This window comes from Taudactylus pleione, unplaced genomic scaffold, assembly GCF_031769625.1.
Source record: "Taudactylus pleione unplaced genomic scaffold, aTauple2 ptg000061l, whole genome shotgun sequence".
NCBI lineage: Eukaryota > Metazoa > Chordata > Amphibia > Anura > Myobatrachidae > Taudactylus > Taudactylus pleione.
Window position 1 is genome coordinate 17,335,112 of NW_028284463.1, and position 25,544 is coordinate 17,360,655.

General features: G+C 46.5%; 1 protein-coding gene across 4 annotated transcripts in view; it reads right to left on the bottom strand.

Annotated features, from left to right (window-relative positions):
* The window catches only part of CACNA1H (calcium voltage-gated channel subunit alpha1 H), a 577,698-nt gene that overhangs the window by 104,045 nt on the left and 448,109 nt on the right, over positions 1–25,544 (bottom strand). For all 4 annotated transcript variants that reach the window (XM_088464812.1, XM_088464813.1, XM_088464811.1 and 1 more), the window contains 4 exons: positions 10,889–11,040; positions 8,400–8,585; positions 8,001–8,118; positions 3,502–3,657 (listed from right to left, as the gene is read on the bottom strand). In XM_088464812.1, the coding sequence (XP_088320938.1) occupies positions 3,502–3,657; positions 8,001–8,118; positions 8,400–8,585; positions 10,889–11,040 (612 nt within the window). The remainder of the gene's footprint in view (positions 1–3,501; positions 3,658–8,000; positions 8,119–8,399; positions 8,586–10,888; positions 11,041–25,544) is intronic.

A 25,544-nucleotide genomic window follows, 5' to 3' on the forward strand; every position in this document is an offset into this window, starting at 1 on the left:
CGAGCCGCACCTAGCCTCAATACGCCATACAGCGCGAGATGACCGAGCGTCCGAGCCGCACCTAGCCTCAATACGCCACAGTGCGAGACGACCGGAGCGACCGAGCCGCACCTAGCCTCAATACGCCATACAGCGCGAGATGACCGGAGCGACTGAGCCGCACCTAGCCTCAATACGCCATACAGCGCGAGATGACCGGAGAGACTGAGCCGCACCTAGCCTCAATACGCCATACAGAGCGAGACGACCGGAGAGACTGAGCCGCCACTAGTTTGCATCCTATTGGCATCGCAGGCATAGCATAGCACCACTCAGACTGTACCACAGATGTGGGGCTGCGACGTTAACCGCACAGGAATTAGGGGTCTATGTACTAAGCCTTGGAGAGAGGTAAAGTGGATGGAGATAAAGTCCCAACCAATCAGCTCCTAACTGTCATGGTACAGGCTGTGTTTGAAAAATGACAGGAGCTGATTGACTGGTACTTTATCTCTCTCCAAGGCTTAGTACATCTACCCCTTAGTTTTAAACATGTATAAAGTCGCAGATGATGCACGATGGAACTTGGCATGAGAAAAAAGCCGCGCCGTTGCATCACGGCACTTCTTACACAGATTCAGAGGCAGCTGCACACAGGTGTACAAATGTTGCACATCAAATTGACCAGTGTAATCTAGCTCAGCAGTTTTGTCGCTTCCAGTTGTTTCATTTGTTCATTTTGAGTTGCCTGGGACTTGGCGCGCTGAGAGTTGGCGTTTTGCGCAGACGAAGTATGAGGACACATCTGTAAACACACTGCAAAATATTTATTTTTTTGCAACACATGCAGTAGCGCACGCAGGGGGGGTTTCTGAGTACAAAAAGTATGGTGGTCGCACACATCAGCTTAATGACATTGCACAAGTGCTGCTAAAGGGCGGGGTTTACACTGAACTACAGAAAAAAAAGGATTTTCCCTCCAGCACACTGCAGCAATATCAACAAAAATACTTGAATTTTTCAGGGCATCACCACTTAATTCACATAGATATAATTTTTCATCACTTTTATATTTGTTTGTCTATTATTTATGTAATTTTAACTCTTTCTCATTATATTAACACTTATTGATTTATCTTTACACATCTATACTTTACACTTCACTATCACCTTTTCTCCCTTTTTCGTGTGATGCCCTGGGGATGGTCCTTGGCTAGATTCTTTTGGGGTTCCCTGCGTCTCGGACGTGAACCCCATAATGTTAGGGTAGCTGGTATAGAGGAGCCTTGACGTTGGCCTGGCGCTTATTCATATATTTGCAAATGTATGTAACTATTACCTCTGAATTTCTATTATTATGTAGGATTCAAGTATTTTTGTTGATATTGCTGCAGTGTGCTGGAGGGCAAATCCCTTTTTTTTCTGTAGTTCAGTGTAAACCCCGCCCTTTACAAGCACCTGTGCAATGTCATTAAGCTGATGTGAGCGACCACCATACTTTTTGTTTGCAGTTCTGTGAGGCATGATGGGAGCCAGCATTGGGAGGATGTGCTGGTCCGTATAGTGTCATTTGGAGGTTTCTGGGGTACCTCCTAGGTGAGTCAGCTCTCGGCTTATACATGTGCTGTTATCATGCAGTACATTAATTTGTAATTATATGATCCAGATTGGGTGCTACTATTAGGTAGCAACAATTATTTGGGGGTGAGCCTTTGGGCGTGGGGCCCCCGGAGTTGCTCTGGCTGGGCCTTTTTCAGGGCATCACCACTTAATTCACATAGATAGTTTTTCATCCCTTTTACATTCGTTTGTCTATTATTTATGTCATTTTAACTCTTTCTCATTATATTAACAAGTATTGATTTATCTTTACACATCTATACTTTACGCTTCACTATCACCTTTTTTTCCCTTTTTCGTGTGATGCCCTGGGGATGGTCCTTGGCTAGATTCTTTTGGGAATCCCTGCACCTTGGACATGAACCCCATAATGTTAGGGTAGGCGGTATAGAGGAGCCTTGACGTTGGCCTGGCGCTTATTCATATATTTGCAAATGTATGTAACTAATACCTCTGAATTTCTAGTATTATGTAGGATTCAAGTATTTTTGCTGATATTGCTGCAGTGTGCTGGAGGGAAAATCCCTTTTTTTTCTGGGGTTTCTGAGTACCCAGAAAAACCCCCTTACAGCCTCGGGAGGATACACCATGTTATTAAGCCCCGCCCTCTCACGACAAAATGGCATGATACACGGGTTACTAAGGAGGAGGCATAGCCAATATGACACAATTTTATTAGAATAGCTTAAATTGGCTCCGCCCCCTCTCGATTGACCCGCGAATCGCTGCATTTAGCCTCAAGGGGGAGGAGCCTAATGACATTGTGCCAGCCTGCCAGGTCCCGTCCCGCAGCTGCTGCAAGGTAAGTGTAATATATGTGTGACGTGTGTGTGTGTGACGTGTGTGTGTGTTGAAGCCCCCCTGGAACAATCCTGCGTTTGCCCCTGACATAGTGGTTTCTCTCATGGTGTTGGAATATTTGGCTCTGACGGCTTATATAATAATTATTCCAGTTATATATAAAAAATTAAAAAAATATATATTATAAGAGGAACAATTTCCATGTGTTACAGTATGCTTTATTTTCATTGTACCGAAAGGAATAAAATAAAATTGTTATTTTACAGGGTGTATAGAGAGGTATTGTTGTTCTCTATATTATTCTGTTATTTTAACACAGGGATTGGGAACCTCCAGTACGGGGGCCGCATAAGGCCTGCGGAATCATTTGGTCTGGCCCCCTGAGCCTTTTTCTGCTAGACTCATCTGGCTAGCAGGGTGTCTAGAATGGCACCCTGCAGCCAGAGTCTATGCAGTAGTGCCGCCTGGAGCGTCCTTGGGGTGCTTCACACGGTCACATCGCTGCTGGCGATTGTGGCCCCGCCCTCATGTGACGTCACACGTAGGGGCCGTGGCCTGCCCCGGGCCCGCGAATAATGTTATATATATCAAAATGGCCCTCGGCAGAAAAAGGTTCCCATTACAGTATTACTGACAAATGTTTTATTTTTCACACAGAGGCAATCATTTCCATTGGCAAACTGAGACGGGGATCGGCCATTTATGCATCCAAGGCTCCTTACTAAGGCCTGTGGGTAGTGAGGGGCTCCGAGAACTTTTAACTTGCTTTCTGGGGGTTTTATGACAAATGGATAATTGTAAAGCACAACAGAATATGCTGACTCTATATTAGGACATCCTAGTAAATAAATAAATGGAGGAAGTGGCCCAAACCAGTATCCAGCGACTTGTGGGTTCTTAATCCGACTCTACTGACAAATGGTGGACAAATTAGGGGAGTGTCTGGAGAGAGGTTTGTGTCTTGGAAGTCACTGGTTCCCAACCAATGGATAGACAGCATCATCATGGTTGTTTCAGCCCAGGCTACAAAATGGCTGCCTCCACTTTGTGCTGGCTGAGGGGACACGTTAGTCCCAATAGGCATTTGACTGGTAGAGTTACCTCTGCCTGGAAGCCTTCCACCAGAATGGCCACCAAGAGGTTAAACAGGACGTAGTTTCCAAATGTCATCAGTGCCACGAAGTAAAGAGCCGCCCAGGATGAGGTGGAGGCCATTCCGTTGTACAGGACCATGTTCCAGTCTTCCTGGGTCAGAATCTGAGTAAAGAGAAAAACAAAGACACAACATTACTTTGAATGAAGTAAAGGCTCCTGCTCCAGCCTCTCATAATGGGAGAGCTGGCAATGGCCGTGTATTTCTATTAGCGCCGTGACCTTGGGTCTGAGAAGGGGATTTGAGTTGGCGCGCTGCACTGCACCCAGTCATATAGGGGCCCATTTATCAAAGTGCATTTGAGGTAAATTCCCCGAAAACACCTGTTTTCGGGGGTTTACCTCAAATACTTAGTATCCCCCGAATGTATGAAGGAGGGACCGCAGCAGGTATCTCCGATACCTGCTGCGATCCCTCCATTGCCGCCGGCAGCCGCCTCCCCCATAGGTTTCTATGGGGGATGCGATGCTGCCAAATGTATCAATATCAGGAATGCGAAGCTATCTAAAGATTGCGTTAGCCGCTGTTTCCTATGGGCACTTACCGCATATCAGCCGGCGGAGGGATCTGCCAGATCCCTACGCCGGCAATGGGCGCCGCTCATGTGCAGTCCGCGGGACTGCGCATGCGCAGAAGCCCCGACTGCCCTCCGGAGACATCGCAGGGACGGGCTCTTTTCGGAGCCCGTCTCCCTGCATGTCCCGGATAATACATCCGGCAGATAGGATCGCATTTTGCAATGCGATCAGGGGCGATACTGCATGCCCTGATCGCATTGCAAAATGCGATCATTAATAAATGGGCCCCTTATATAGATATCAAATGAACAGATATAGTACAGGTATATGCAGTAAAATAGGTACTATTTACTTTTTAAGATCTTCCTCCTTGCAGAGCATGAGCAGAACAAACATTAAGGGGTCTATTTACTAAGCAGTGTTAGGAGACAGAGAGAAAAGTGATAAGAAAGTGATAAGGTGCTAGCCAATTAGCTCCCAACTATCATCTCACAGGCTGTTTGTAAAATGACAGCTGGGAGCTGATTGGCTGGCACCTTATCACTTTCTTATCACTTTTCACTCTGTCTCCTAACACTGCTTAGTAAATAGACACCTAAAGCCCTGAAAACAGAAATTCCTCTCATAAAACCGAAAAATGGTGGATTATATTAAACCAGATATGAACTGAGGCCGGTTAGTGAGAGCTGCAAGCCGGTCCCGAATCTCCATCGCTAAATATCGCCATAGGTTAAATGGAGGATCCAACTTTTTCTTAATCATTCTTCCCATTATAAGAGCTAGTGACAGAAGCCAGGCTGTGTGCCTACACTAGGACGGCATCAAAGCTGTTTCATAATGATGTTAATTAGGCTGTGAGCACCCACTGTGGAAATTTGGGCACAGTTCTCACAGCAGATTGTTCTAAATCTTCTTCAAAAAGATTCAGAAGGCAGAAAGCCCCGATAACGCGCTCTCCGAAATATTCAGATAATTTTGTAGCCATAATCAATGGGCAAATTCTAATGCGGGGATTAGTGATCCCGAGGCTGGAGTTAATTAGCCCGAGTTTCTTATCTCCTCTATTATGTTTGGAAGGACTGAGTGACATTTCATGGAGGTGCCAGGCAATTTCTGGTGTTTGCACAAGGTTATTAAAATAAGGTGTGTTAACCTCTTCATGACTGGATGGTTTCCCCTCCCTCGTGACCAGGCCAATATTCACACATTTTAGCCATGTGTCACTTTCGCAGGGAATAACTATTTTCATCTAGCTGCATACACACACAACGATTTTGTTACCAACGATTTTATGAACGATTTTCTGTCAGATTATCTCAGATTATCTTTCAGATTTTTTAAAGTGTAATGAACGATTTTTATGAACTACAAACGATTTTTGCATATTCCCTTAATGAAAATCGTTCAGTTGACAAGTCTGACTGAACTACAAACTACAAACGTGAATGCGCATGAACGATAATCGTTCATCATTTGACTCAGAAAGTGAACGATTTTTTCAAACGATTATCGTTAAACGATATCGTTTAACAATAATCATTAAAAAAATCGTTGTGTGTGTATGCAACTTTAGTATACTGGGGGTAGATTTAACAGGAGTGTTTGACCTTTAATATTATTGCCGCTCTAAATCCTGCGACAGGAATCGGCGCCAAGCAGCTGCTTTGAAAAGCCGCCACTAAGCAAATAAGCCCCATTTTATTGTTTGACATGCCTTTTCATAATCGACTGTTGCGACTGTTTGTGCGTCTTAGTACGCATTGCGACGGAATAGCAACGCAACCAGTGGTCATCTCAGTAGGAAGATCCTCGAATGCTGCATTATCATTAAGACAGCAGCGACTGGGTCCACCAATTAGGCTCAGAGAGAGAGAGACCGATAAATGATATTTAGTTTCTTTGGTCCACTCTGTGGTCATGGAAGAATTTTTCAACACGTTCTGTTCTATTTGTTAAATTACTTTTGACTTTTATTTTTTAAGGTTTAAGTGACCCTTTAGAAAGAGGGAAGTGGTAGACGGATTTCTCAACCAGAGCCGTAGCTAGGGTAGTGCGGCCGGTGCCAGGGCACAGGGCACCACAGGGCAGGGGGCGCTGTTTGGGCCTGTCATATTTCTGTTTATTATCATTCTTGCTTGTAGCTTCCTCTTATTTCATCCCCAGCATCTCCTGGCCTCTTCCCTGGCCCTTCTCCATGAAGCCATGGCCCTTTTTTGGGTGCATTATGTCCCTTTAAAAAATGAGGGGGGCGGCAATGCTCTTTCTGGCACAGGGCACCAAAAAGTCTAGTTCCGGCTCTGTTCTCAACTGCATAGTAACTATTATCTATTATCTCTCGCCTATTAGATCCAGTGTAATCTATATCAGGGGAGGTCTGATATAGGGTCTGATTTAGAGATGGTCGCTAATGCCGCTGCCGCAATTCCGTACGCAGCTTCTGTGCGAAAATATGTAAATGTCGCAGCCGCCGGGATTTGTATTGAGACGTCAACTGGCGGCTTCGCAAATCCAATCGTCTCCAAACAAAGACGTAGAATCGGTTGCAGATCGATTATCGGATTTTTTTTTAGTATCCCTGTGGTCACACAGATTGGAGACATTTTTACTGCGTACGGCATCGCAGTTGCAGACTGGGACACGCCCGGAAAACGGTTGGATATGCCTGTGCTTCTGTCACCACCCCCCGTTGCCGCGTACAAATTGTCCCTGCCTGTCAATCACTTTGCAAAAGAATCCTCACTGTGACTTGAGACATGCGCAGATTACCGATAATCTAAACATCAGCATTACATATATCTCCGAATCTGGCCCACAGACCTGCCCTGCACTCCTAGAATATTCCACATATTTAAAGCAATGAAAGTGACATCTCCAGGCTTCCAAAACAATAGAATGTAGAAAATGCCTACAGTACTAAATCTAGATGAAAATAGATCATAACTGAGAATATTTACAATTGACTGCTCTTTTAAAGATCCGTTTTATACCTTTTCCTTTGTGTGTTTGGGTAATATATCCGTGTTTTGACTGCTACCAGCATGTTTTTGGGTTGTGGGAGGAAACTGGAGCACCCGGAGGAAACCCCATGCACAGTGAGAACATACAAACTCCACACAGATAGACCATGGCCAGGAACTGAACACACGACCTCAGTGCTGTTATGTAGTAATGCCAACCACTACACCATCCTTGAATATATGTATGTGCAGGAGTGGTCAGATCTAGTAGCCTATCAGAACGTTCGAATATTAACAGCAGCGCAGAGTTTTAGCTCAGTTAACTAGTGCGTGCCCATGCGTATGCAAATGAGAGGTGCCCACCAACTGCGGCGCTAATCCACACCATCGAACATTGCATGAGCCCAATGGAGGTGCAAAATCCCCGTGTGAACATGGCCGCTGGTACAACTGCAGTAAAAGAAGCACTCGCTGACCGCAACACGCCCGTGTTTGGCTGCCCCAACCCCCCCCTGTCACCACCCAGAAACACCCACGAAAATTGCATGGCTATGCGCGCTATTTTGATCTGCGTCTTTGTGTGGCAATTGTCACAAGGCATACGTGGTGCGACTCGGACGCAGGCGCAGACAGAAAACATCGACATTTCGTGCACCTCTCACTCAGACCCGAAGTCACAATGTGGAGCTGCAACAATTTTAGCAAATAGTAACTATCGTTCATGGACTTTCTCAAATAATTATCAGGACAATGTTGATGAAGTTTACTGGTAGAATATAAGGGGTAAATTTACTAAGATGGGAGTTCTATTTAAGAAGTGATGTTGCCCATAGCAACCAATCAGATTCTACTTCTCATTTATCTAGCACCTTCTAGAAGACAATACCTGGAATGTGATTGGTTGCTATGGGCAACATCACTTCTTAATAGAACTCCCATCTTAGTAAATTTACCAATAAGAGACACCCTTACCTGGAAAACGGTCACAATGGCCCAGAGAAGGGAATCAAAGTTCTTCCGGTCAGTAATAGTGTCTCCGGTGTCAGTCCGCAGCGTAAACTTACAGCCAAACAGATGCATGCCGAGGATGCTGTAGGAATAAATGACACAATGAAGTGACCCCATCACTGCACAAGACCATAGCTTTGGAGGGGGGAGGGGAAAGTTGTGGAGAGGGACAGTAAAAAGTTAGAGGAAACTATCAGAAAAGTCTCAGTTTGATTGAGCTAACACCAACAAACAACAATTGTCTTGTGCCCATATATAACATTATTTCCTGCTGTGGTTGCCTACACTCAAAGCGGTTACGGTACGGAAGCAGGGATGACACTGACGGACAGCACTGATGTAAGAGCAGATATGATCCAGTACCTGAAGATAAAGATGAAGAGCATGAGAAGCATGCAGAAGGTGGCCACATTGTCCATGGTCTTCATCAGGACCACCAGCTGGCGGCGCAGGGCTGGCATGAAGCGGACCAGCTTCAGCACCCGCAGCAGTCGGAATGTTCTGAGCACAGACAAACCCCCATCTGACTGTCCGATGATCTCCCATACACTGAATGACAGGAAAGCAGTAGAGCGGTAAGTGTCTCCATCCATGAAACATGGCAACCTACAGGCAGTTCACAGTCACAGCGTAACACTGACAGCAGAGAGGACGCAGTGGGCGGCGTGAGATGATGGAAAAGCGGAAGCCATTTATTTCTAGAACTGCACCCATTGGCTAAGTATCAAGTATGAGCATGATGAGCTGCCTATATGTCGGTGAGTGGCGTGGAATGGCCTGTGCATCGCATGGCAGGGGGGGGGGGGGGGCAAGTCATGCACTGACAGACCCGACATCATTTCTTTCAGAGACAAGGGGGAGATTTATCAAAGCTGGCCAATCAGATTCGAGCTGTCATTTTATAGAATGTACTCAATACATGATAGCTGGGGGTAAATGTACTAATGTGAGAGTTTTTAGAAGTGGAGATGTTGCCCATAGCAACCAATCAGATTGTACTTAACATTTAAGTAGCACCTTCTAGAAGATAATGGCTAGAATCTGATTGGAGATGTTGCCCATAGCAACCAATCAGATTGTACTTAACATTTAAGTAGCACCTTCTAGAAGATAATGGCTAGAATCTGATTGGTTGCTATGGGCAACATCTCCACTAGTAAATGTACCCCCTAGAATCTTTATGGCTGGCACCTACATTTGCCATCTTTACATGGTCTGATAAATCACCCCTTATTAAACTCATGGAACAAGAAGTATGATTTATCTCATTAGAACATATCCCTCACTGATTTATTTTTAGGTTGCTGAGGCTTGTAGTTCCCCACAAGCCAAGAGCCAGGGATTCACTATCCTTGGTACTGAAAAACACCAAGTATCATTGCTCCTGGATGCGGATTTGACAACCAACGATCCCTCTAGCACGCGTGCACAGTTTGGTCATGCATGGGTGACTCTGTGTCAGGTCCTCTAAGAGAGACACATCGATCAACCGAAAATCATTTTCTTCTCTACGGAACTCCCTGGATTTTACTTCAAACTACAAGTGAATCAATTTCAAAAGCCAATTTCTTGCAAAGTTGTAATTAATTAAATAATCTTTGAATAGCCATCTGGTTCAGATACAGAAAATAAGTATTGACTTTCCGTACGGTTTCCCCGGGAGTCAATCTAGTTAGGAGTTGAGGGTGCAATGTAGCAGTAACAGATACAGGGAAGGGTTATGAAAATATCACTCATGGTGACGAGTGGACTCGCCGCCACTGTCACGTATCTGGTATAGTCGGGTTAGACCATCTTAGTACGTCTGCCACCCCCCACTGCTTCTTAGGTGATAACATTAATAAGGAAACTATGGGGCATACTCAATTACACGCCAGGGGAAAGCTCCTAGTTTAACGCATATGGAGTCAATCAAGTATTAGTCGATTTTCTTGCGCGATAAACAATGGGTAATGCACGTTGACCCCGAGATTCCGGGCTAGGTGATGGAATCTATGGGTGTCATCGCCTGTTAAGTCCCAGAGGATGCACTTAACTGGGATAATCCTCAGGAGCTGCAGGAAAAATCTGCGTTAATTGCACCCTCACAGGGACTAAACGCGTGGGTGATAAAAACGCGTGGGGGATACAGCAATTGATTTGCTCAGGCCCCACCTTATACATTGTGTGTGTGCACAACGATTATTGTGACCACTGATTGGCTTACATATAACAGGCGTTCTCAACCTGGGGTACGTTTGAGGATTGGTGCCGCAGATGTCAAGCAGCGAGATATAAATTTATGTTTCTGACGCATTTTGCACATTGTGAAGTGGGGTGAGAGTAAGGAGTAAATTTACTAAAGTGAGAGTTTTTAGAAGTGAGTTTTAAAAGTGATGTTGACCATAGCAACCAATTAGATTCTAGCTATTATCTTCTAGAAGGTGCTAGTTAAATGTTAAGTAGGATCTGTTGGTTGCTATGGGCAACATCACTTCAAAAAACTCTCACTTTAGTAAATTTACCCCTAAGGGTAAGTCGTACAGGAGCTGATGGCAGAATAAGCAAGTATTATAGAAATACGTACATTTTTCTACAGTTATAAAGGACTCTTAAATGTCTACAGATGTCTTTTTAATGGCAGCCTACCCATAGATAGCAATAAATACCAATCAATTGCCAAGCAGCATATTACAGTCAATACCCCCATGTAAGGTTGTGGCATTGGCATAACCCAAGCAGCTTTTTGTGGAGTGACGAGACTTGACTGGCAGGGCATGCTTGCACATGTAGTCGCACAGAAGCGGTTGAGCCACAAAATGCCAACATCTGGCTGAGTAGAAGCACCGATAGTAAAATTAAACAGCAGTCACCTGATGACGACGATGATCCCATCAAAAATGTTATATGGATTCTTGATGTAGCCAAAGATCCCGAAGGCCAGGAGTTTCAGGAGCATCTCCAGAGCGAACATGCTGGTAAAGACAATGTTGCTGATCTCCAGAGCGTTCGTCAGTTCATCTGGCTGGAGGATAAAGACAATTTGGTGACAATATTGCATGTATTGAATGGGATACAAGAGGACAATGACACAATCGCACATTACCAGATGGCCATCAGGAATGAGCAACTCCAAAACCCTCGTACAGATAAAATGAATGCAGAAATAGATAAAAGGTGGGGCCTATCCAGGGACAACGCCTACAGCGATAATACCAGGAAGAAGCCTGAAGGAGGACACCATTTAATGGGCATATCGATGAAGCTGACTGGAGACAGTGGGCCTCGTTCAGACCCGGTCGCAAGCGCAGAGCGCTCGCAAGCGGTTCGATGTTTAGGCCCTGCGCACGCTCAGCGGCCGCACTGCGTGTGCGCAAGCCCCGGAGCGAGAGAGAAATTCTCTCGCTCCGGAGCTCTCTACAAAAGGGGCGGCTGTCGATGTTGATCGACAGCTCGCCACCGTTTTGTAGGCATGGCGGGAGGGTGGCTTCACAAACGGAGGTGCCTGCCGTTTTGTGGGCGGCCGCACTGATATCAGCAGTGATGTCACTGGAGAGCTTCCTGCTGGACCATCGCAACCATCAACCTGGTCGGTCGCTAAAGCTGTGGGTGGTAACCCACAGCTTAGCTAGCGACCAGGAGGCCGCACTAAAAAATTAAAGCGGCCACCCTCATTCAGAGTGAGCGGTCGCTTCTTGCAACCGCCTCTGAATGAGGGCCAGAGTTCCAATCAGCTTTATTGATACATTTGACACAAGCAGTTGATATTTAAATTTTTGCTATGGGGTTGTATCTGAGTGCATATGCTAATGCTGCAGGTGCCTTCTCAGATCGGCTGGATGTGTCCTAGGACGCAGCATCGGATCCACAGAGCGAACATCGCCAACCCATCGGACATCTGAGTAACCCTGTGTCTGCGGACGTAGCCGCTGGTTTCAGCACGCCCAAGAAATGGGGCTAACATGCCCCCGTTTTCTGAAACGCTCCCCGTTTGCCGTCCCCAAGCGCCGGGAGCATGTCAATCATGCTGCAGCCTATGGGGCACTGCGACCGACGTATAAACAGTCGTCCAACCATTGGTAAACTGCAAATATATTGAAACAGTGGGCCTGATTCAGAGCCGGACGCTCTGACCAGAGCGCTCGCTCTGACTCAAGGCCCTCCTCCATGAAAATGGAGCGGCCTCCTGGCCGCTCGCATAGCTGTGGGTGACCACCCACAGCATAGGCGAGCGGCCAAAAAGATGGTCGCGATGGTCTTTGACCATCGGGCTTGCGACGAGACCCTGCGGTAGGGTCTCGCTGCCGCAAGCCCAGGAGTGATTTTGGCTCTATCAGAGCCAAAGTCACTCCCACTGACATCATTACCGATGTCAGTGGGGCCGGACTCAGACGGTAGGCGTTCCCATGGGAACGCCTCCGTCTGGCCACCACGCCCCCGGCACGCCCACCAAAGGGGGCGTGCTGTCACTCACCATCGACAGCATGCCCCCTTTGGTGCGAGACCCCGAGCGACGTATTTCTCGTTGCTCGCCGGGTCTCGCGCATGCGCACGATGGAGCTCCCTCCGTCGTGTGCATGCGCATTCGGCAAACATCGACCCGCTTGCGAGCGTCATTTGCTCGCGAGCGGGTCTGAATGACCCCCTGTATCCCCTCTGTGTCAGCCCTACAAATGCTTAATCGCTCACATTGGATAACCATAATCTGAGAGAGAATCTGCACCTAGCAAGGGGCTGCTGCAAGATTCTATGGTGCAACCGATTGTGGCGTCTAAGAAGTACCGCGCATGATTGCTTCTCCAAGTGGGCGTCTCAGTCCTTGCGCATCGGAGAGCACGGCTGTACACCATGGATGAGATCTGTAGCGGCATTAGCATACAGTTGCACATGCGACTGCGTCAGAAGAGTGAGGATCAGCACCATAATTGCTCCAGACATAAAGCATAGTCCTGCATACATTACAAATATACAAAGTGACCTTTAAGTTCTATGTCAGGACATGCTGGATCTAGTAGTCCACAGACAACTGGAAAATGCCGGATTGTTTGACGCTGATGTGTGCGAAACAGCAGATGCAGGAATAACAGCTGCGGTATGCTAAATCATTGCACCTGTGGGTGTCACTAACAAATAATAATAATTAATAACTATATATCCTTAGTACCACACCCATCATTACCAATGACCTGATTCAGGTGCCTTTACATGACCTTGGCGACTGGCGCTGGGGAGCCAACAAAAGTATCTCTGTGCACAGAATAACATGAGAAGCATAATGTCGCTATCACTAGACATACACTTTGCATAACGCAGGCGGCTTAATGGCTGCTGGCACAGACTGGATATTTCCCATGATCTGATTATTCAACTGGATTTCAGCTTGCGACATGTCCTCTATCAGGTAATAGAGTCTGAAGGAGTGTGAATGAGCTAATTAGATGGTCAGTGGCTTGGCTGAATGTCAGCCAGCTACACCATGTAGACGGCCAGGTCCGTGCGAGGGGGGAGCACATCTTGGCGGGAGTCCACGAAGATGCGGCAGCCATTACTTAACACTTGCGGTGCAGCCCATGTCTGAGACATGTGAGAGATATGCTAATAGTTGTCAACGGCATAGTTGCCAAGTCCGCTTATAACAAGCGGAATTGGGCTTGTTTTTTTTTGCCAGTTGCTTATTTTTTTGCAAGTTGCTTATTGCTTGTTTTTGGGCTTGTTTTTTTGTGTGCATTGCAGAGGCACCCCTGGAGGTAAGTAAATGTGTGTGTGTTTTGCACTGGTAGTGACTGAGAGAGGGGGGAAGGTTGTGTCTGGGGAATAGAGGGCAGTAGCTAGTGGACAGGGTGAAGTTGTAGGGGGCAGGCAAAAAGGAGAGGTAAACTAGATGACAGAAATGAGGCAGGTACATGGGGGTGAGATAAAATGACTGAGGCTGTTATAGGGAGGGGATAATAGAATTAGACAGGTGACAGAAATGAAGGAGGTAAAGAGGTGAGAGAAATGCGGAGAAGTCAGGTACAGGAAAGGTGGGTACACACTAGAAGATAGGTCGCCTGATCCTGCTGATTGGACTGACATAACATCCACATCGGCCAGTGTGTACCCACTATGCGTGATCCTGCGCACTCCCATGGGTCGTCCATCGGGGTCGTTCCGTCGGTCTGCATGTAGGGCCGATGGAACGACCCAGATGCCGACGCTGGCATAGTGGATGGAGCCGATGCCCGACTTATCGGACGTTTGGTCACCACGTCATGCAGTATGTATCGACCACCCGATATATATTGCGTGGTCAGGTATCGCATCGCTGGGTACACACATCGGCAAGTGTGTACCCATCTGAAGACTGGCAAGGGAATGAGGTATGAAAAGAGGGGGGAGGTAACAATATGGAGGCTGGTGTAGAGGGAGAAAAGCAATATAGGCAGATAATAAGGCTGTGCATACACTAACATATTTAGGTTAGAGAAGAGGGGGAATAAAGGAAGTTAGGCAGGTAGAGAGTGAGGACAAAGAGACACCCCCATAAATTGGGCTTTTTTATTGGGCTTTTTAGGATTGGTTTGGGCTTGTTTTTTACTTATAGGTTGCATGTTTTCCATTTCAGAGTTGGTAACACTGGTCAACGGTCTCTCATTTCCTGGCATAGTTCCCGCCTGGATAGTCCCTATTTTTCAATAGCGCACAGCACTTTTCTCTGTAGTGGATTAAACCCGCAAAATATACAGAACAGAACTGGGGATTATGACATTATTACATTTATATGGGATATTACAAAAACTACAATAGAATTACATTATAAGCGAGTCTAGAAAACATGACTGTAGTAGATCAGGGTTCTCCCACATATAACATGCTTTGATGCAGCTGACCATCAGCCAGGGGTGTAACTAGAATTTGCGGGTACCTCTTCCTTTCTGTCACTTATCTTAACAAGCCAGCCCAGTGTCCTCTTCCGATAATTGCTGTGCCCACTCCTCACTTTGGGGCAATATGTATCATTGCAGTAGCACGGCCGGCTCCTGAACCCAAAAGTAAAGTGAACGCATTAGCCTCCTGATGTGGATTCAGGCCGACTTTAACTCTTTAACCTTCAGCTCGCCCCGCGGTTCGCTATAGCGCATGCACAAGCCAGGTTCTAGGCGTATATGAGAACCATTGCGACGGCTCATCCATCAAACTCTTTTGATGCGATGGTTAGTTACCATCCCATTGCAAGATTTAATGGCGGATGCCTGTTCACCATTCCATAGTGGGCTTCCGATGTCCATCCCTAGGTCACCAGCGCAGTCTCGGAGACTCCGCTTGATCCCTGCTGGGTGAAATAACAATACAATGATAAAAGCTGTGCATGCGCTTATCACTTTAACCCCTAGGATGCCGGTGACAGAGAAAAAAACCCTTGCTGAGGAGCAGGAGTTTACCCTGTGGCACACAGAGCAGCCATGGCATGATAAATAGCATACATTATCGCTGCCATAAGCTATTGCTGCAGCACTGCAATAAATAAGACCCCTTAACCCCAGCGTTGAGCACCTTAAGCTTCCTCCTGGTATTTCCTTAACCTTTCATTCACTGGACGATTCATGATATATATATATATATATATATATATATATATATATATAAGCACTGCAGAAGTCTGGGATGGCATATATGTGTGTCCCAGATTCCTATCATATGTGTTTTAAAATCCCAGGAAAAGTCTGTTATGCCAAACAGACCAGAAGTGTCGGCTTTTGGTAAAAGCCGGATAATGGGTCCTAGGGGTGTGGATGTGAGAAGAGAAGGGAGGGCTCCATCCACAGGCCATTCCAGGTGTTGGGTCTCTCAGTCTGAGAGCAGGTTGATTAGTAGTTGCACCTGGAAGTGGCTCAGATAAGCTGTGTTAGGTTTTGGTTCAGTGGCTCACATACCCTGGGAAGAAACAGACACTGAGGTTTGTTCAAAGACACTGTGATACTTGAAAGTGCTGTGTTTGTGGCAAGGCAGTAGGCCCTGCCACTTGTAAAGCGGGAATACCCTGTCTAGTTAGTGCCCAGACGGGCTACGATTTATTTTTATGTTTTGCTATTTTGTTGTGTATATTGCACAATAAAACTGGTTCCGACCAGCTTGCACGAAAACCCTGGACCGGTGTGCTGTTTCCTGGCTGCTGTGTGTAAGGAGGTGTCCATCTACCCCGGACCCCCTACCCCGACTATATCACAGTATATATATATATATATAATATTGCTGCAATACTATAACCAGTGATTTGCCAAATCTACAGATCACTGACCCCTTGTGCCATATACGTTATCTGACGGGCGTACGTGGCTATCAGTTACAGCTGTAGTCACACATGTACAATGTTTCTCCCTGTGAGCTCCTTGATCAGACAGCGCATCGCATAGGGATCAATGGCCTCTCAGCACGCTGCATTTTCCTCCGTGATGTATGTAGAACACAATGAATTACACAGGAGAGGAGGACATCTGAATGGGCCCCTGTGATTTAATTGTGCACAGACAGAGTTCTCACTTCCCACAGCTAGGACCAAAGCTACTGCGCCATCTAGCTCCCTCTGGCTTCATATTTATATACTAAGAGAAGGGACCGGGCTGGGATTCGTTTCACAGTGTTTGTCAGCAGAATATGTCATTATAGCAGGAAGGGATACGCCGTCACTCTCCATCAGACGTTCTATAGATGTCGGTGCGGGATAATCACTTTAAGGAGCTTTGGGGCCCATTTATCAATAATGGCATTTGCGATATTAGCTCCCATGACCGCATTGCAGGATGCGATGATAGCGCCGGCATGTATCAAATGGCACAGGGGCACCGATGTGCTTGGAGTGAAGATAGCCAGAGGCGTCACGGGGTCTCTGGTGAAATGCGGTGTGTGCCTCATATACCTGCAAAAGGGGGCATGGCCTAACATAAAGGGGCGTGTCATCATGGGGAATCCCGCTCGCATCACTCCGGGGGTGTGCACAGCATTGCCGGAGATGCTTGGCTGCCCCCTGGAGGATAGTGCCTGCACTGTCGGCTCCTCCTCTGTGACAGGAGCCGGGTGCTGCATGAGAATGTCACACACTGCAGCATCCACCTCCTGTCAGTGAGGAGAAGCCGGCATTTTGATGTCAGCCCCTCCGAGGGTGACACCCGGTGCGGCCCACACCCCCTGCACCCGCTATAGCGACGCCACTGAAGAGAGCGTCTTTTTCACTCCTGTGCCGGAAATCCTGCGCAGGCGCGAGCTACAGGCAACGCATGCACGCCGCCATTGCCATGGAGGGTTTTACAAAGTGTAGCCCATATGCTAGAGCAGCGCAACGCCGTCTTCAGATGGCGTTAGCTGTAGTGGCCAAGGCTCCGGAATGCTTCGCACTCTGGAGCTTGGTAAATTCGATAGCATCGCATCCCCATAGAAACCTAAAGGGCTTGTGACTGCTGTCGGAAGTGGAGGAACCACAGCAGACATCTGGGGGGGTACTAAATATCTGAAGGTATCCCCTGAAAACTGGTGACATTTCTGCAGTATCCCATCCATAGAATATGGTCACCCCAATAAAACAAATATGTTCCATGTTGCCTATTTTATAAGATGATCTACTGAGTAGTAAATTGGGACATTGCTGTTTACCATGACTAAACCCCACATTAGATGCCTTAAACTGCATCTCCTGACTTAAGTGCCGGACGCAATGAGGACAATTGAATAGCTCCGGGCACTCATTTCCGGCGCTATTCACTATCGCATTCAATTGCATTCCCTCCCCAATATGCCTCCACAGCAGGGTGCCCTCTTAGGAGAGAGGAGCTTCCCTGACTAACCAGGCAGCGAGTGGCTGAGAGCTTGGCAGATATACTCAGGGCCGGATTGAGGGCCACATGGGCCTGGAGCTGAAAATGACCAAGGGCCTATTATGACTTATGAGAAGCACAGGAGGTGTGACCAGTGCTGTGTGGGTGTGGCCAGTGCCATGTGGGCATGTACACCCCTATACCCAATGTTTCTCTAAATATGTAAAAGAAAAAAATACTTAATTTTATGAGGTAAATAGAAATACAATTTTACTACTTATGATTTATGGCTGACCGTGTGGAGAGCAGATGGCCAGTCAACATCATGTTGTCATGACAATGGGCCTATTTTTATGTGGAGGCCTGGAGCTGTAGCTCCATCCGCCCCATTGCTAATCTGGCCCTGGATATACTGTGCAGAAATACACTGTATTGATTGGTGGGTTCATAGACATGGGGTGGGGCCAGTGATGTCACAGCAGCTTAAAGGACTGCTTGCTTAGCTTTTTGACCTATATCAGATCCCATAAAGAGACACTTTCCTAAACATCCGTGCTGAACATTGTATTATATATCTCCATGGTACATGTGTAACAGCTACAATGTCAGTGATCAGCAGATTTCCCTGTACTGCTCAGCGTGACCTGGTTGTCCTTTGTGCTGCCGACTGAGCTGTTAGGAAGCATAATAATCTCCATACCATAAAAAAAGATCACTCTGCTTTTAATTCACTGCTGGAATGCAGAAAGACAACGGCATGACATAGCGCAGTGTCTCCAGGGGATCATCCTGCTTACATGCAAATGCTATTTCGCTTACTATCTATAATTGGGGCTTCTAACGAAGATAAAACGCGTGTTTTCTTCTTCTTTTTTTTTTTCCTTTCATTTGACAAGCATTAATGAAAGCACCATAATTAAGGGATTTATATAAAAAAAAATTTTTATTCAGTCATTGATTAGACAAACACGTAGGAAGAAAAATTACAGCAACACATTCATCATTCAATAATATCACAAAACGACTTTTCATACCGTAGACAAAGGATATTTCAAAGTGTATTTGCATGTCTGACGCGGGCCTATAAAATGTACGCACACCGTATAAATTCTCAGCGTCACTAAAGGACTATAGAGAGCCTAGCTAGGGACTTTCCTTTCCGATATACAGAACCGTAACTAGACTTTTTGGTGCCCTGTGCCAGAGAGAGCATTGGCGTCCCCCCCCCTTCATTTTTTAAATAGGGACATAAGTTAGTGCACCTGAAAAAGGGCCATGGCCTCATGGGGAAGGGCCGGGGAAGAGATAGAAGAGGCCAGGAGATGCTGGGGATAAAAGAAGAGGAAGCTACAAGTGAGAATGATAATAAACAGGAAAATTGACAGGCTCATATAGCGCCCTCTGCCCTGCGGTGCCCTGTGCCATGGCACTGGTTGCACTACCCTAGTTACGGCCCTGCCAACTTTTGCTCCTTGCTTACAATTGTTCCATCCTCCCAGGATTCTGACTAAGAGCCGGATGCTTTTTCAGAGCGCTCGCTCTGAATCAGGGTGTCCCTATTTTTTTTTTTAAAGACAGCCTACTGGCCGCTCGCTAAACTGTGGGTGACCACCCACAGCTTTAGCGAGCGTCCAGGTGATGGTCGCGATGGTCACGACCATCGGGGCTTGCGACGAGACCCTTGTGGTAGGGTTTCGTTCCCACAAACCCCAGTGAACTTTCTGCTCTAAAAGAGCCGGAAGCTCACCACTGACATCACTCGTGATGTCAGTGGGGCCGCCCCCAAACGGCAGGTGTTCCTTCGGGAATGCCTCCGCTTGGCCAGCCACCCCCCCCTGGTCCGCCTCCAAAACGGGGCAAGCTGTCATCACAATAGATAGCTTCCCCGCTTTGGTGCGAGACCCGTAGCGACAGAGCGCCCGTTGCCGCCTGGGTATCGCGCACGCCGGCTCTGGCGTGCGCATGCGCAGTGGGGGAGCGGGTCTGAATCAGGCCCTAAGACCCCATGGGGCCCAAGATGAGTTACTGGTTTGGTTCATACTTGCCTATCCTCCCGACCCCATGCCGGGAGGCTTCCAAAAAATTGGGTAGCACTCCCGGCCACCTGGAAAGATGGACAACTCTCCTAGGGGCTGGAGCCACCTGGTCATGTCCAACTTCCCCAGTAAATGCTGCAATTCTCGCTGAAACGCGTCATTATGGCTCCGCCCCCTGCTCCACAATGCCGTAATCTCAGCATTGCATAGCAGGGGGCGGGGCTACGATCATGTGACCGTGTCGTCATGCCCTCAGACCCACCCACCCTTAACCAAGCCCCGCCTACCACCAACCCCCAGACCCACCCACCTCTGCCGAGTCCTGCCCCCTGAGTGTATCCCTTGCTCTCTCCTCCCAGAAGAGGCTGCCAAAAGGTCTTGCAAGTATGGTTTAGTTCCCTTTCCCCCCCCGTATGTTAACAATTAGAGGCAAGCTAGTGCTTCAGAGTCACAGGATGTGCCCGCATCGTGACATAACAGGCGCGTCTATTCCGCAGCGCTTTATAGAGAATATTTAGTCATTCACATCAGTCCTTGCTCCAGTGGAGCTTACAGTCTATATTCTAGGGTTCATTTCTTGACAGTATCCAGTTACAGTCGCCTACCAGAATGTTTTTGGCTTGTGGGACGAAGCCTGGAGTAAACCCATGCAATGACAGGGAGAACATACAACCTACACACAGATAGGGCCTTTGTGGAAATCGAAACCAAGGCAGTGATGCTAACCACTACGCCAATCACGCTGCCAAAACATAAGGCATAGGCAGAGAACCGACAGGGTTTCATTGGAAAGTGACAGTGTGCAAAACATTGACACATGCAGTTACATATTACAAAGGACAAGCATCAAAAAAATGTATATGCTCAAATGAAATGAAATTGCAATGTTCTGTTATATTACATGTGAGGCAAAATTTAAAATATTTGTGTGTTAATGATAATTCTCTGTGAGAGAAGGTAAATGGACAATCTTTTCGGAGATTGGAGACACGAGTCGCTGCGGTAAATATCAGGATCATGTAAGTGGCCATTTACAAGCCTCATGTCTCTTGTGTATATTATTCTGGCTTTCAAGGAAGATTTATTAAACAAGCAAAGAATTTCCTCTCTAATACTAGTTAAGTAAATGGCTTTCTCTGAGCTGTCCCGCGTCCTCTATAAATAAGGACCTAGACTGAGGGGTCTATTTACTAAGCAGTGTTAGGAGACAGAGGGCCTGATTCAGAGCCGCTCGTAAGCGGCCGCTCGTTCACTCCGAGCGATGTTCGCACATCTGCGCAGGCGTATGGGTCGTAATGCGCATGCGCCAACCAGTCAGTGCAGTCGGAAATTGAGCGCTCGCTAAATAGCGAATGCCTGCTAATTTGAGTGACAGGATGAGGCGTTTGTGGGTGGTAACAGGGGAAGGTGCTTGAAAACGGGGAGTGGTGATCCGAACGCAGGCGTGCCAAACGGTCAAAACACGCGTTTTAAGGGTGTGCATAATTAACAAAGCAGCGTCATCGGCCACGTCACTTGGTTGTTTCTTAGCCTGAACTGTTCGCATGATTGCGGTAGGAAAATGCTACCACAAGCACTGCGAGCAGTTCAGACGCCTTTCGATGTACTCGATTAATCAAATAAATAGCGGAGATGACGTAGGATGCGAGCGGCCAGGGGGCGTCTTTACAATATAGCGAGCGCATATTTCGTTCGCTCGCTCAGACATAGAGGCGTCAACAGACCGCAAAGAGCGAGCGCTCAATTTAAATAGCCGGCCCCTTTTTCTGAACGAGCGAGCGCAAATAGCGTCCGGCTCTGAATCAGGCCCAGAGTGAAAAGTGATAAGGTGCCAGCCAATCAGCTCCCAACTGTCATTTTTCAAACACAGCCTGTGAGATGACAGTTGGGAGCTGATTGGCTGGCACCTTATCACTTTCACTCTGTCTCCTAACACTGCTTAGTAAATAGACCCCTGAGGCCGTAAAGCAAGCAAAATCAGTGACAACCATTACACCAACCATACAAAGTGCAATACAGGCCATATGCAATGTAAAAATCACCATACTCCCTAGTTTGCGGAAGCCTGCCCTGGTTCCTGCCAAAGTGTGTGGGCTCACATACAGCAATATGGAGGAGAAAGAGGAGGAGGAGAAGTTTGCACAGTTGGGCAATGTGAAGTTGTTCTGTGCAAAGTACGAAGTACTGAGTTTTGCGGAGCTTTGCAAAAATGAGATTTCCATTTGGGAAGCAAGGGTTACTTTCACAGTTTTGCAGCAGCTCAAAGCTGGAACAGTTTTATAGGACGGACCAGGGCCGATGCAAGGTTTCTGGGCACCCTAGGCAACATTACACCAACCGCCCCTGCTCCCTTCAATTCATAATATGCCACACATCAGTCTCCCCAGTTAAATAACATGCCACACAGCTGTGCCACAAATTCATAATATACTTTATAGAATATTACACACAGCAGAGCACCAAAATCATAATGTACCTCATAACACTGCCGAAAATTCATAATATGCCACACAGCTGTGCCACAAATTCATTATATGCCGCTCAGCCATGAATTATGCCATTCATTTATTTTTTAGTGGACTCAGCGGCGCCCTCCAGTGGCCGGCGCCCTTAGGTTGCCTAATGGGAGCACCGGCCCTGGGACGGACATATGCAAAGATGCGTAAATCCATATTAGTGCATACACTCTGTACAGAAACTCGCCATTCATGTCCATGACTCAGTTGAAACGACCCATTAGAATGTAATGACAAACTTCACACATGTAATCTGGCACATACTGTACAGTAACACAAATAGTCCTCACTCCAATAACTGACCTAAGCCATGAATTAACATTAAACTGTGCAGCATTTTACAACAAAAAAAGGGAAACATTTTGGTGGCGTGTGTATTTGAGTCCCTGCAGGGAAATAATATTGCTTGGGCAGGTTTCTTCTTTTTAATAGAGCTAAAGTACCACTTGTAGGCAACAGGTGGCGACAAAGAGCTAAACCATTTTCCCGAGTTTATTTGTGGTATCCTTGCAGACAATTTTACTGAGCATTTAGGAATTGAATGAATATAGGAGGTCATTCAGACCCACTCGCGAGCGGCAGTACGCTCGCAAGTGGGTCGATGTTCCCCACTGCGCATGCGCACGACGGAGGGAGCTCCGTCGTGCGCATGCGCGAGACCCGGCGAGCGAAGGACTTTCCATCGCTTGGGGTCTCGCTCCAAAGGGGGCGTGCTGTCGATGTTGATTGACAGCACGCCCCCTTTGGTGGGCGTGGCGGGGGCGTGGCGGCCAGACGGAGGCGTTCCCATGGGAACGCCTACCGTCTGAAGCCGGCCCCACTGACATCACTAGTGATGTCAGTGGGAGTGATTTTGGCTCTGATAGAGCCAAAATCACTCCAGGGCTTGTGGTTGAGAAACCCGACCACAGGGTTTCACTCGCAAGTCCGATGGTCAAGACCATCGCGACCATCTTGTTGGACGCTCGTATATGCTGTGGGTGGTGACCCACAGCTATACGAGCGTTCAGGAGGACGCTCCATTTTAATGGAGGTGGGCCCTGATTCAGAGCGAGCGCTCTAGTCAGAGCGTCCGGCTCTGAATCAGGGCCATAGTCAGGAACCGTATGCGTATTATCTAGAGATGTGCCGGCTCGGATCGGTTCGGACTTTCCCGCCAAGTTCGGATTTTCACCGCTCAGAAAGAGGCAAACCGTCATCTTTCATGGACAAACATCATCTTTTATGACTTCTGTCCATGAAAGATGATGTTTGTCCATGAAAGATGACGTTTTGCCTCTTTCTGAGACCCGACATTTGGCGGGAAAAATTTAAACTTGGCGGTAAAATCTGAACCGATCTGAGCCTGCACATCTCTAGTTTTATCCAATTACAGTATGTGCGAGTGTTTCTAACACGTTTATATTTTTATTAGCAATAATATATTTGTTTTCTATTTAATATATTATTTTTCTACTTTTTTTTGTCTTTATAGGTTATACAATTTTTTTTTAATCATTATTATTTTTTAAATCGTTTTATTTATAACAACAACAACTGGTACAATAAAAAAAAGTGATAAAGTCAATGCAGAACATACGTCGATAAAACAGTACAAGAGACACGGTAGCAAAAATTACATGAACATACAAGAAAAACAAGAAAAAAGGTCAAAACGATGGTAATGACTGGCTCGCCGGGTAGTTGTTGGGTTTTTGAGTATAGACAATAAAGATACTGATAACCATAAAACTAAGAATACATAGGAGAAAAAAACAAAAAAACAAACAAAAGCAAAACATTGTTATCAATTCAATTTATACAGTTCTGCAGCAGGTATGATAAAATATAAGTAACAAACTCTCAGCAGAGCGAGCTAGAAACAGTAACAAAAAGAAAAGAGTAAAAAAACAAAACAAAAACAAAACTGTTTAAGGAAGAGAAGGTGAGAAGAGGGGACAGGAGAGAAAAGTAGAAGGGGGGGCCAAACGCTGTAGACTATTTTTTATATTATTATTGCAGATTTGTTTTTCCACAATATTATTGTATATATTTTATACAAAAGAATTATATTGTATTTTCAAGTCATATGGGTCTATTTATTAAGCTTAGATATAAGGTGTCCAAGAACTAATATTTCTTATCGTTGCATACTGCGTTGATTTTGAATGCCTTTTCAGGCTACTAGACCAGAATCAGATGTCGGTAGATGGACTACAATAATACACTATGTAGATAAAAGTGATTGGACACTGACAGTAAATAGATCAATGGGATTTTGTTGACGTCAGTACTTTGTGGGTCCACCATGCAGACACCGTTCTTGGCAAACTGTCTACAAGTTCTGGACCAACAGCCGGTGGTATGTTTTGCCATTAAGTACAGTGACCAACTGTGACACTGAAGAAGGTAGAGTCGGCCTAGAAAGCACCCGTCGTTCCAATTCGCTTATATATACATATTACATCAGTTTGGTCTCACCCCCTCTCTATAGACCCACAATTCATGGCATTATGATACAAGGAGGCAGGGCCTAATGATTTACTGCGTCTGGCCCTGCCTCCATTAGCGGTCAGTTGCTACTCCTGCTGGGGAAATATAAGCTGCTCTGACAGCAAACATCCATAGCTCCCAACAGCTAGACACGCAAAATCGGGAAACTCTTCCTTGATCCAACAATTGTTTTAATATCTGCTAACTGGTATTGACCTGCCAAATTTGGGATAGTTGGGAGGTATGTAAGACAATAGAGTCTAACTTCTATACCCATAGTTGCCTACTCCCAATTTTTGGGGAGCTCTCCAGGACTCTCTCTTCATCGTAGACCAGCCTCTCAGTTCTGCCCATTTCACCGGAGGTTTGGTGATTCACGGTAAATTATGTCACCGCAGACCCACTCCCAATGATGCAAATCACGGCATTGTGCACTGTGTAGGGTGGAACCACGACAACACGTTTCACTGTGCAATGTCCTTCGTAGCTTGCACCTGCTCCTCTCCCTGAGGGCTTAAGTCATCGGTAAGTATGCCTATAAGCCTATGAAATATTGTTATTTTATTGTTAGGGTAATATTCAATGCCCGTGCTGCTCCCCACCTTTGGCTCTCTCTCACTATCAAACTCTCCACCTCTCTACAATCCTTCAAATGGGCTCTCAAGACCCACTACTTCATCAAAGCCTTCCAGCCGTCATCCTAACTTACTGCTACAT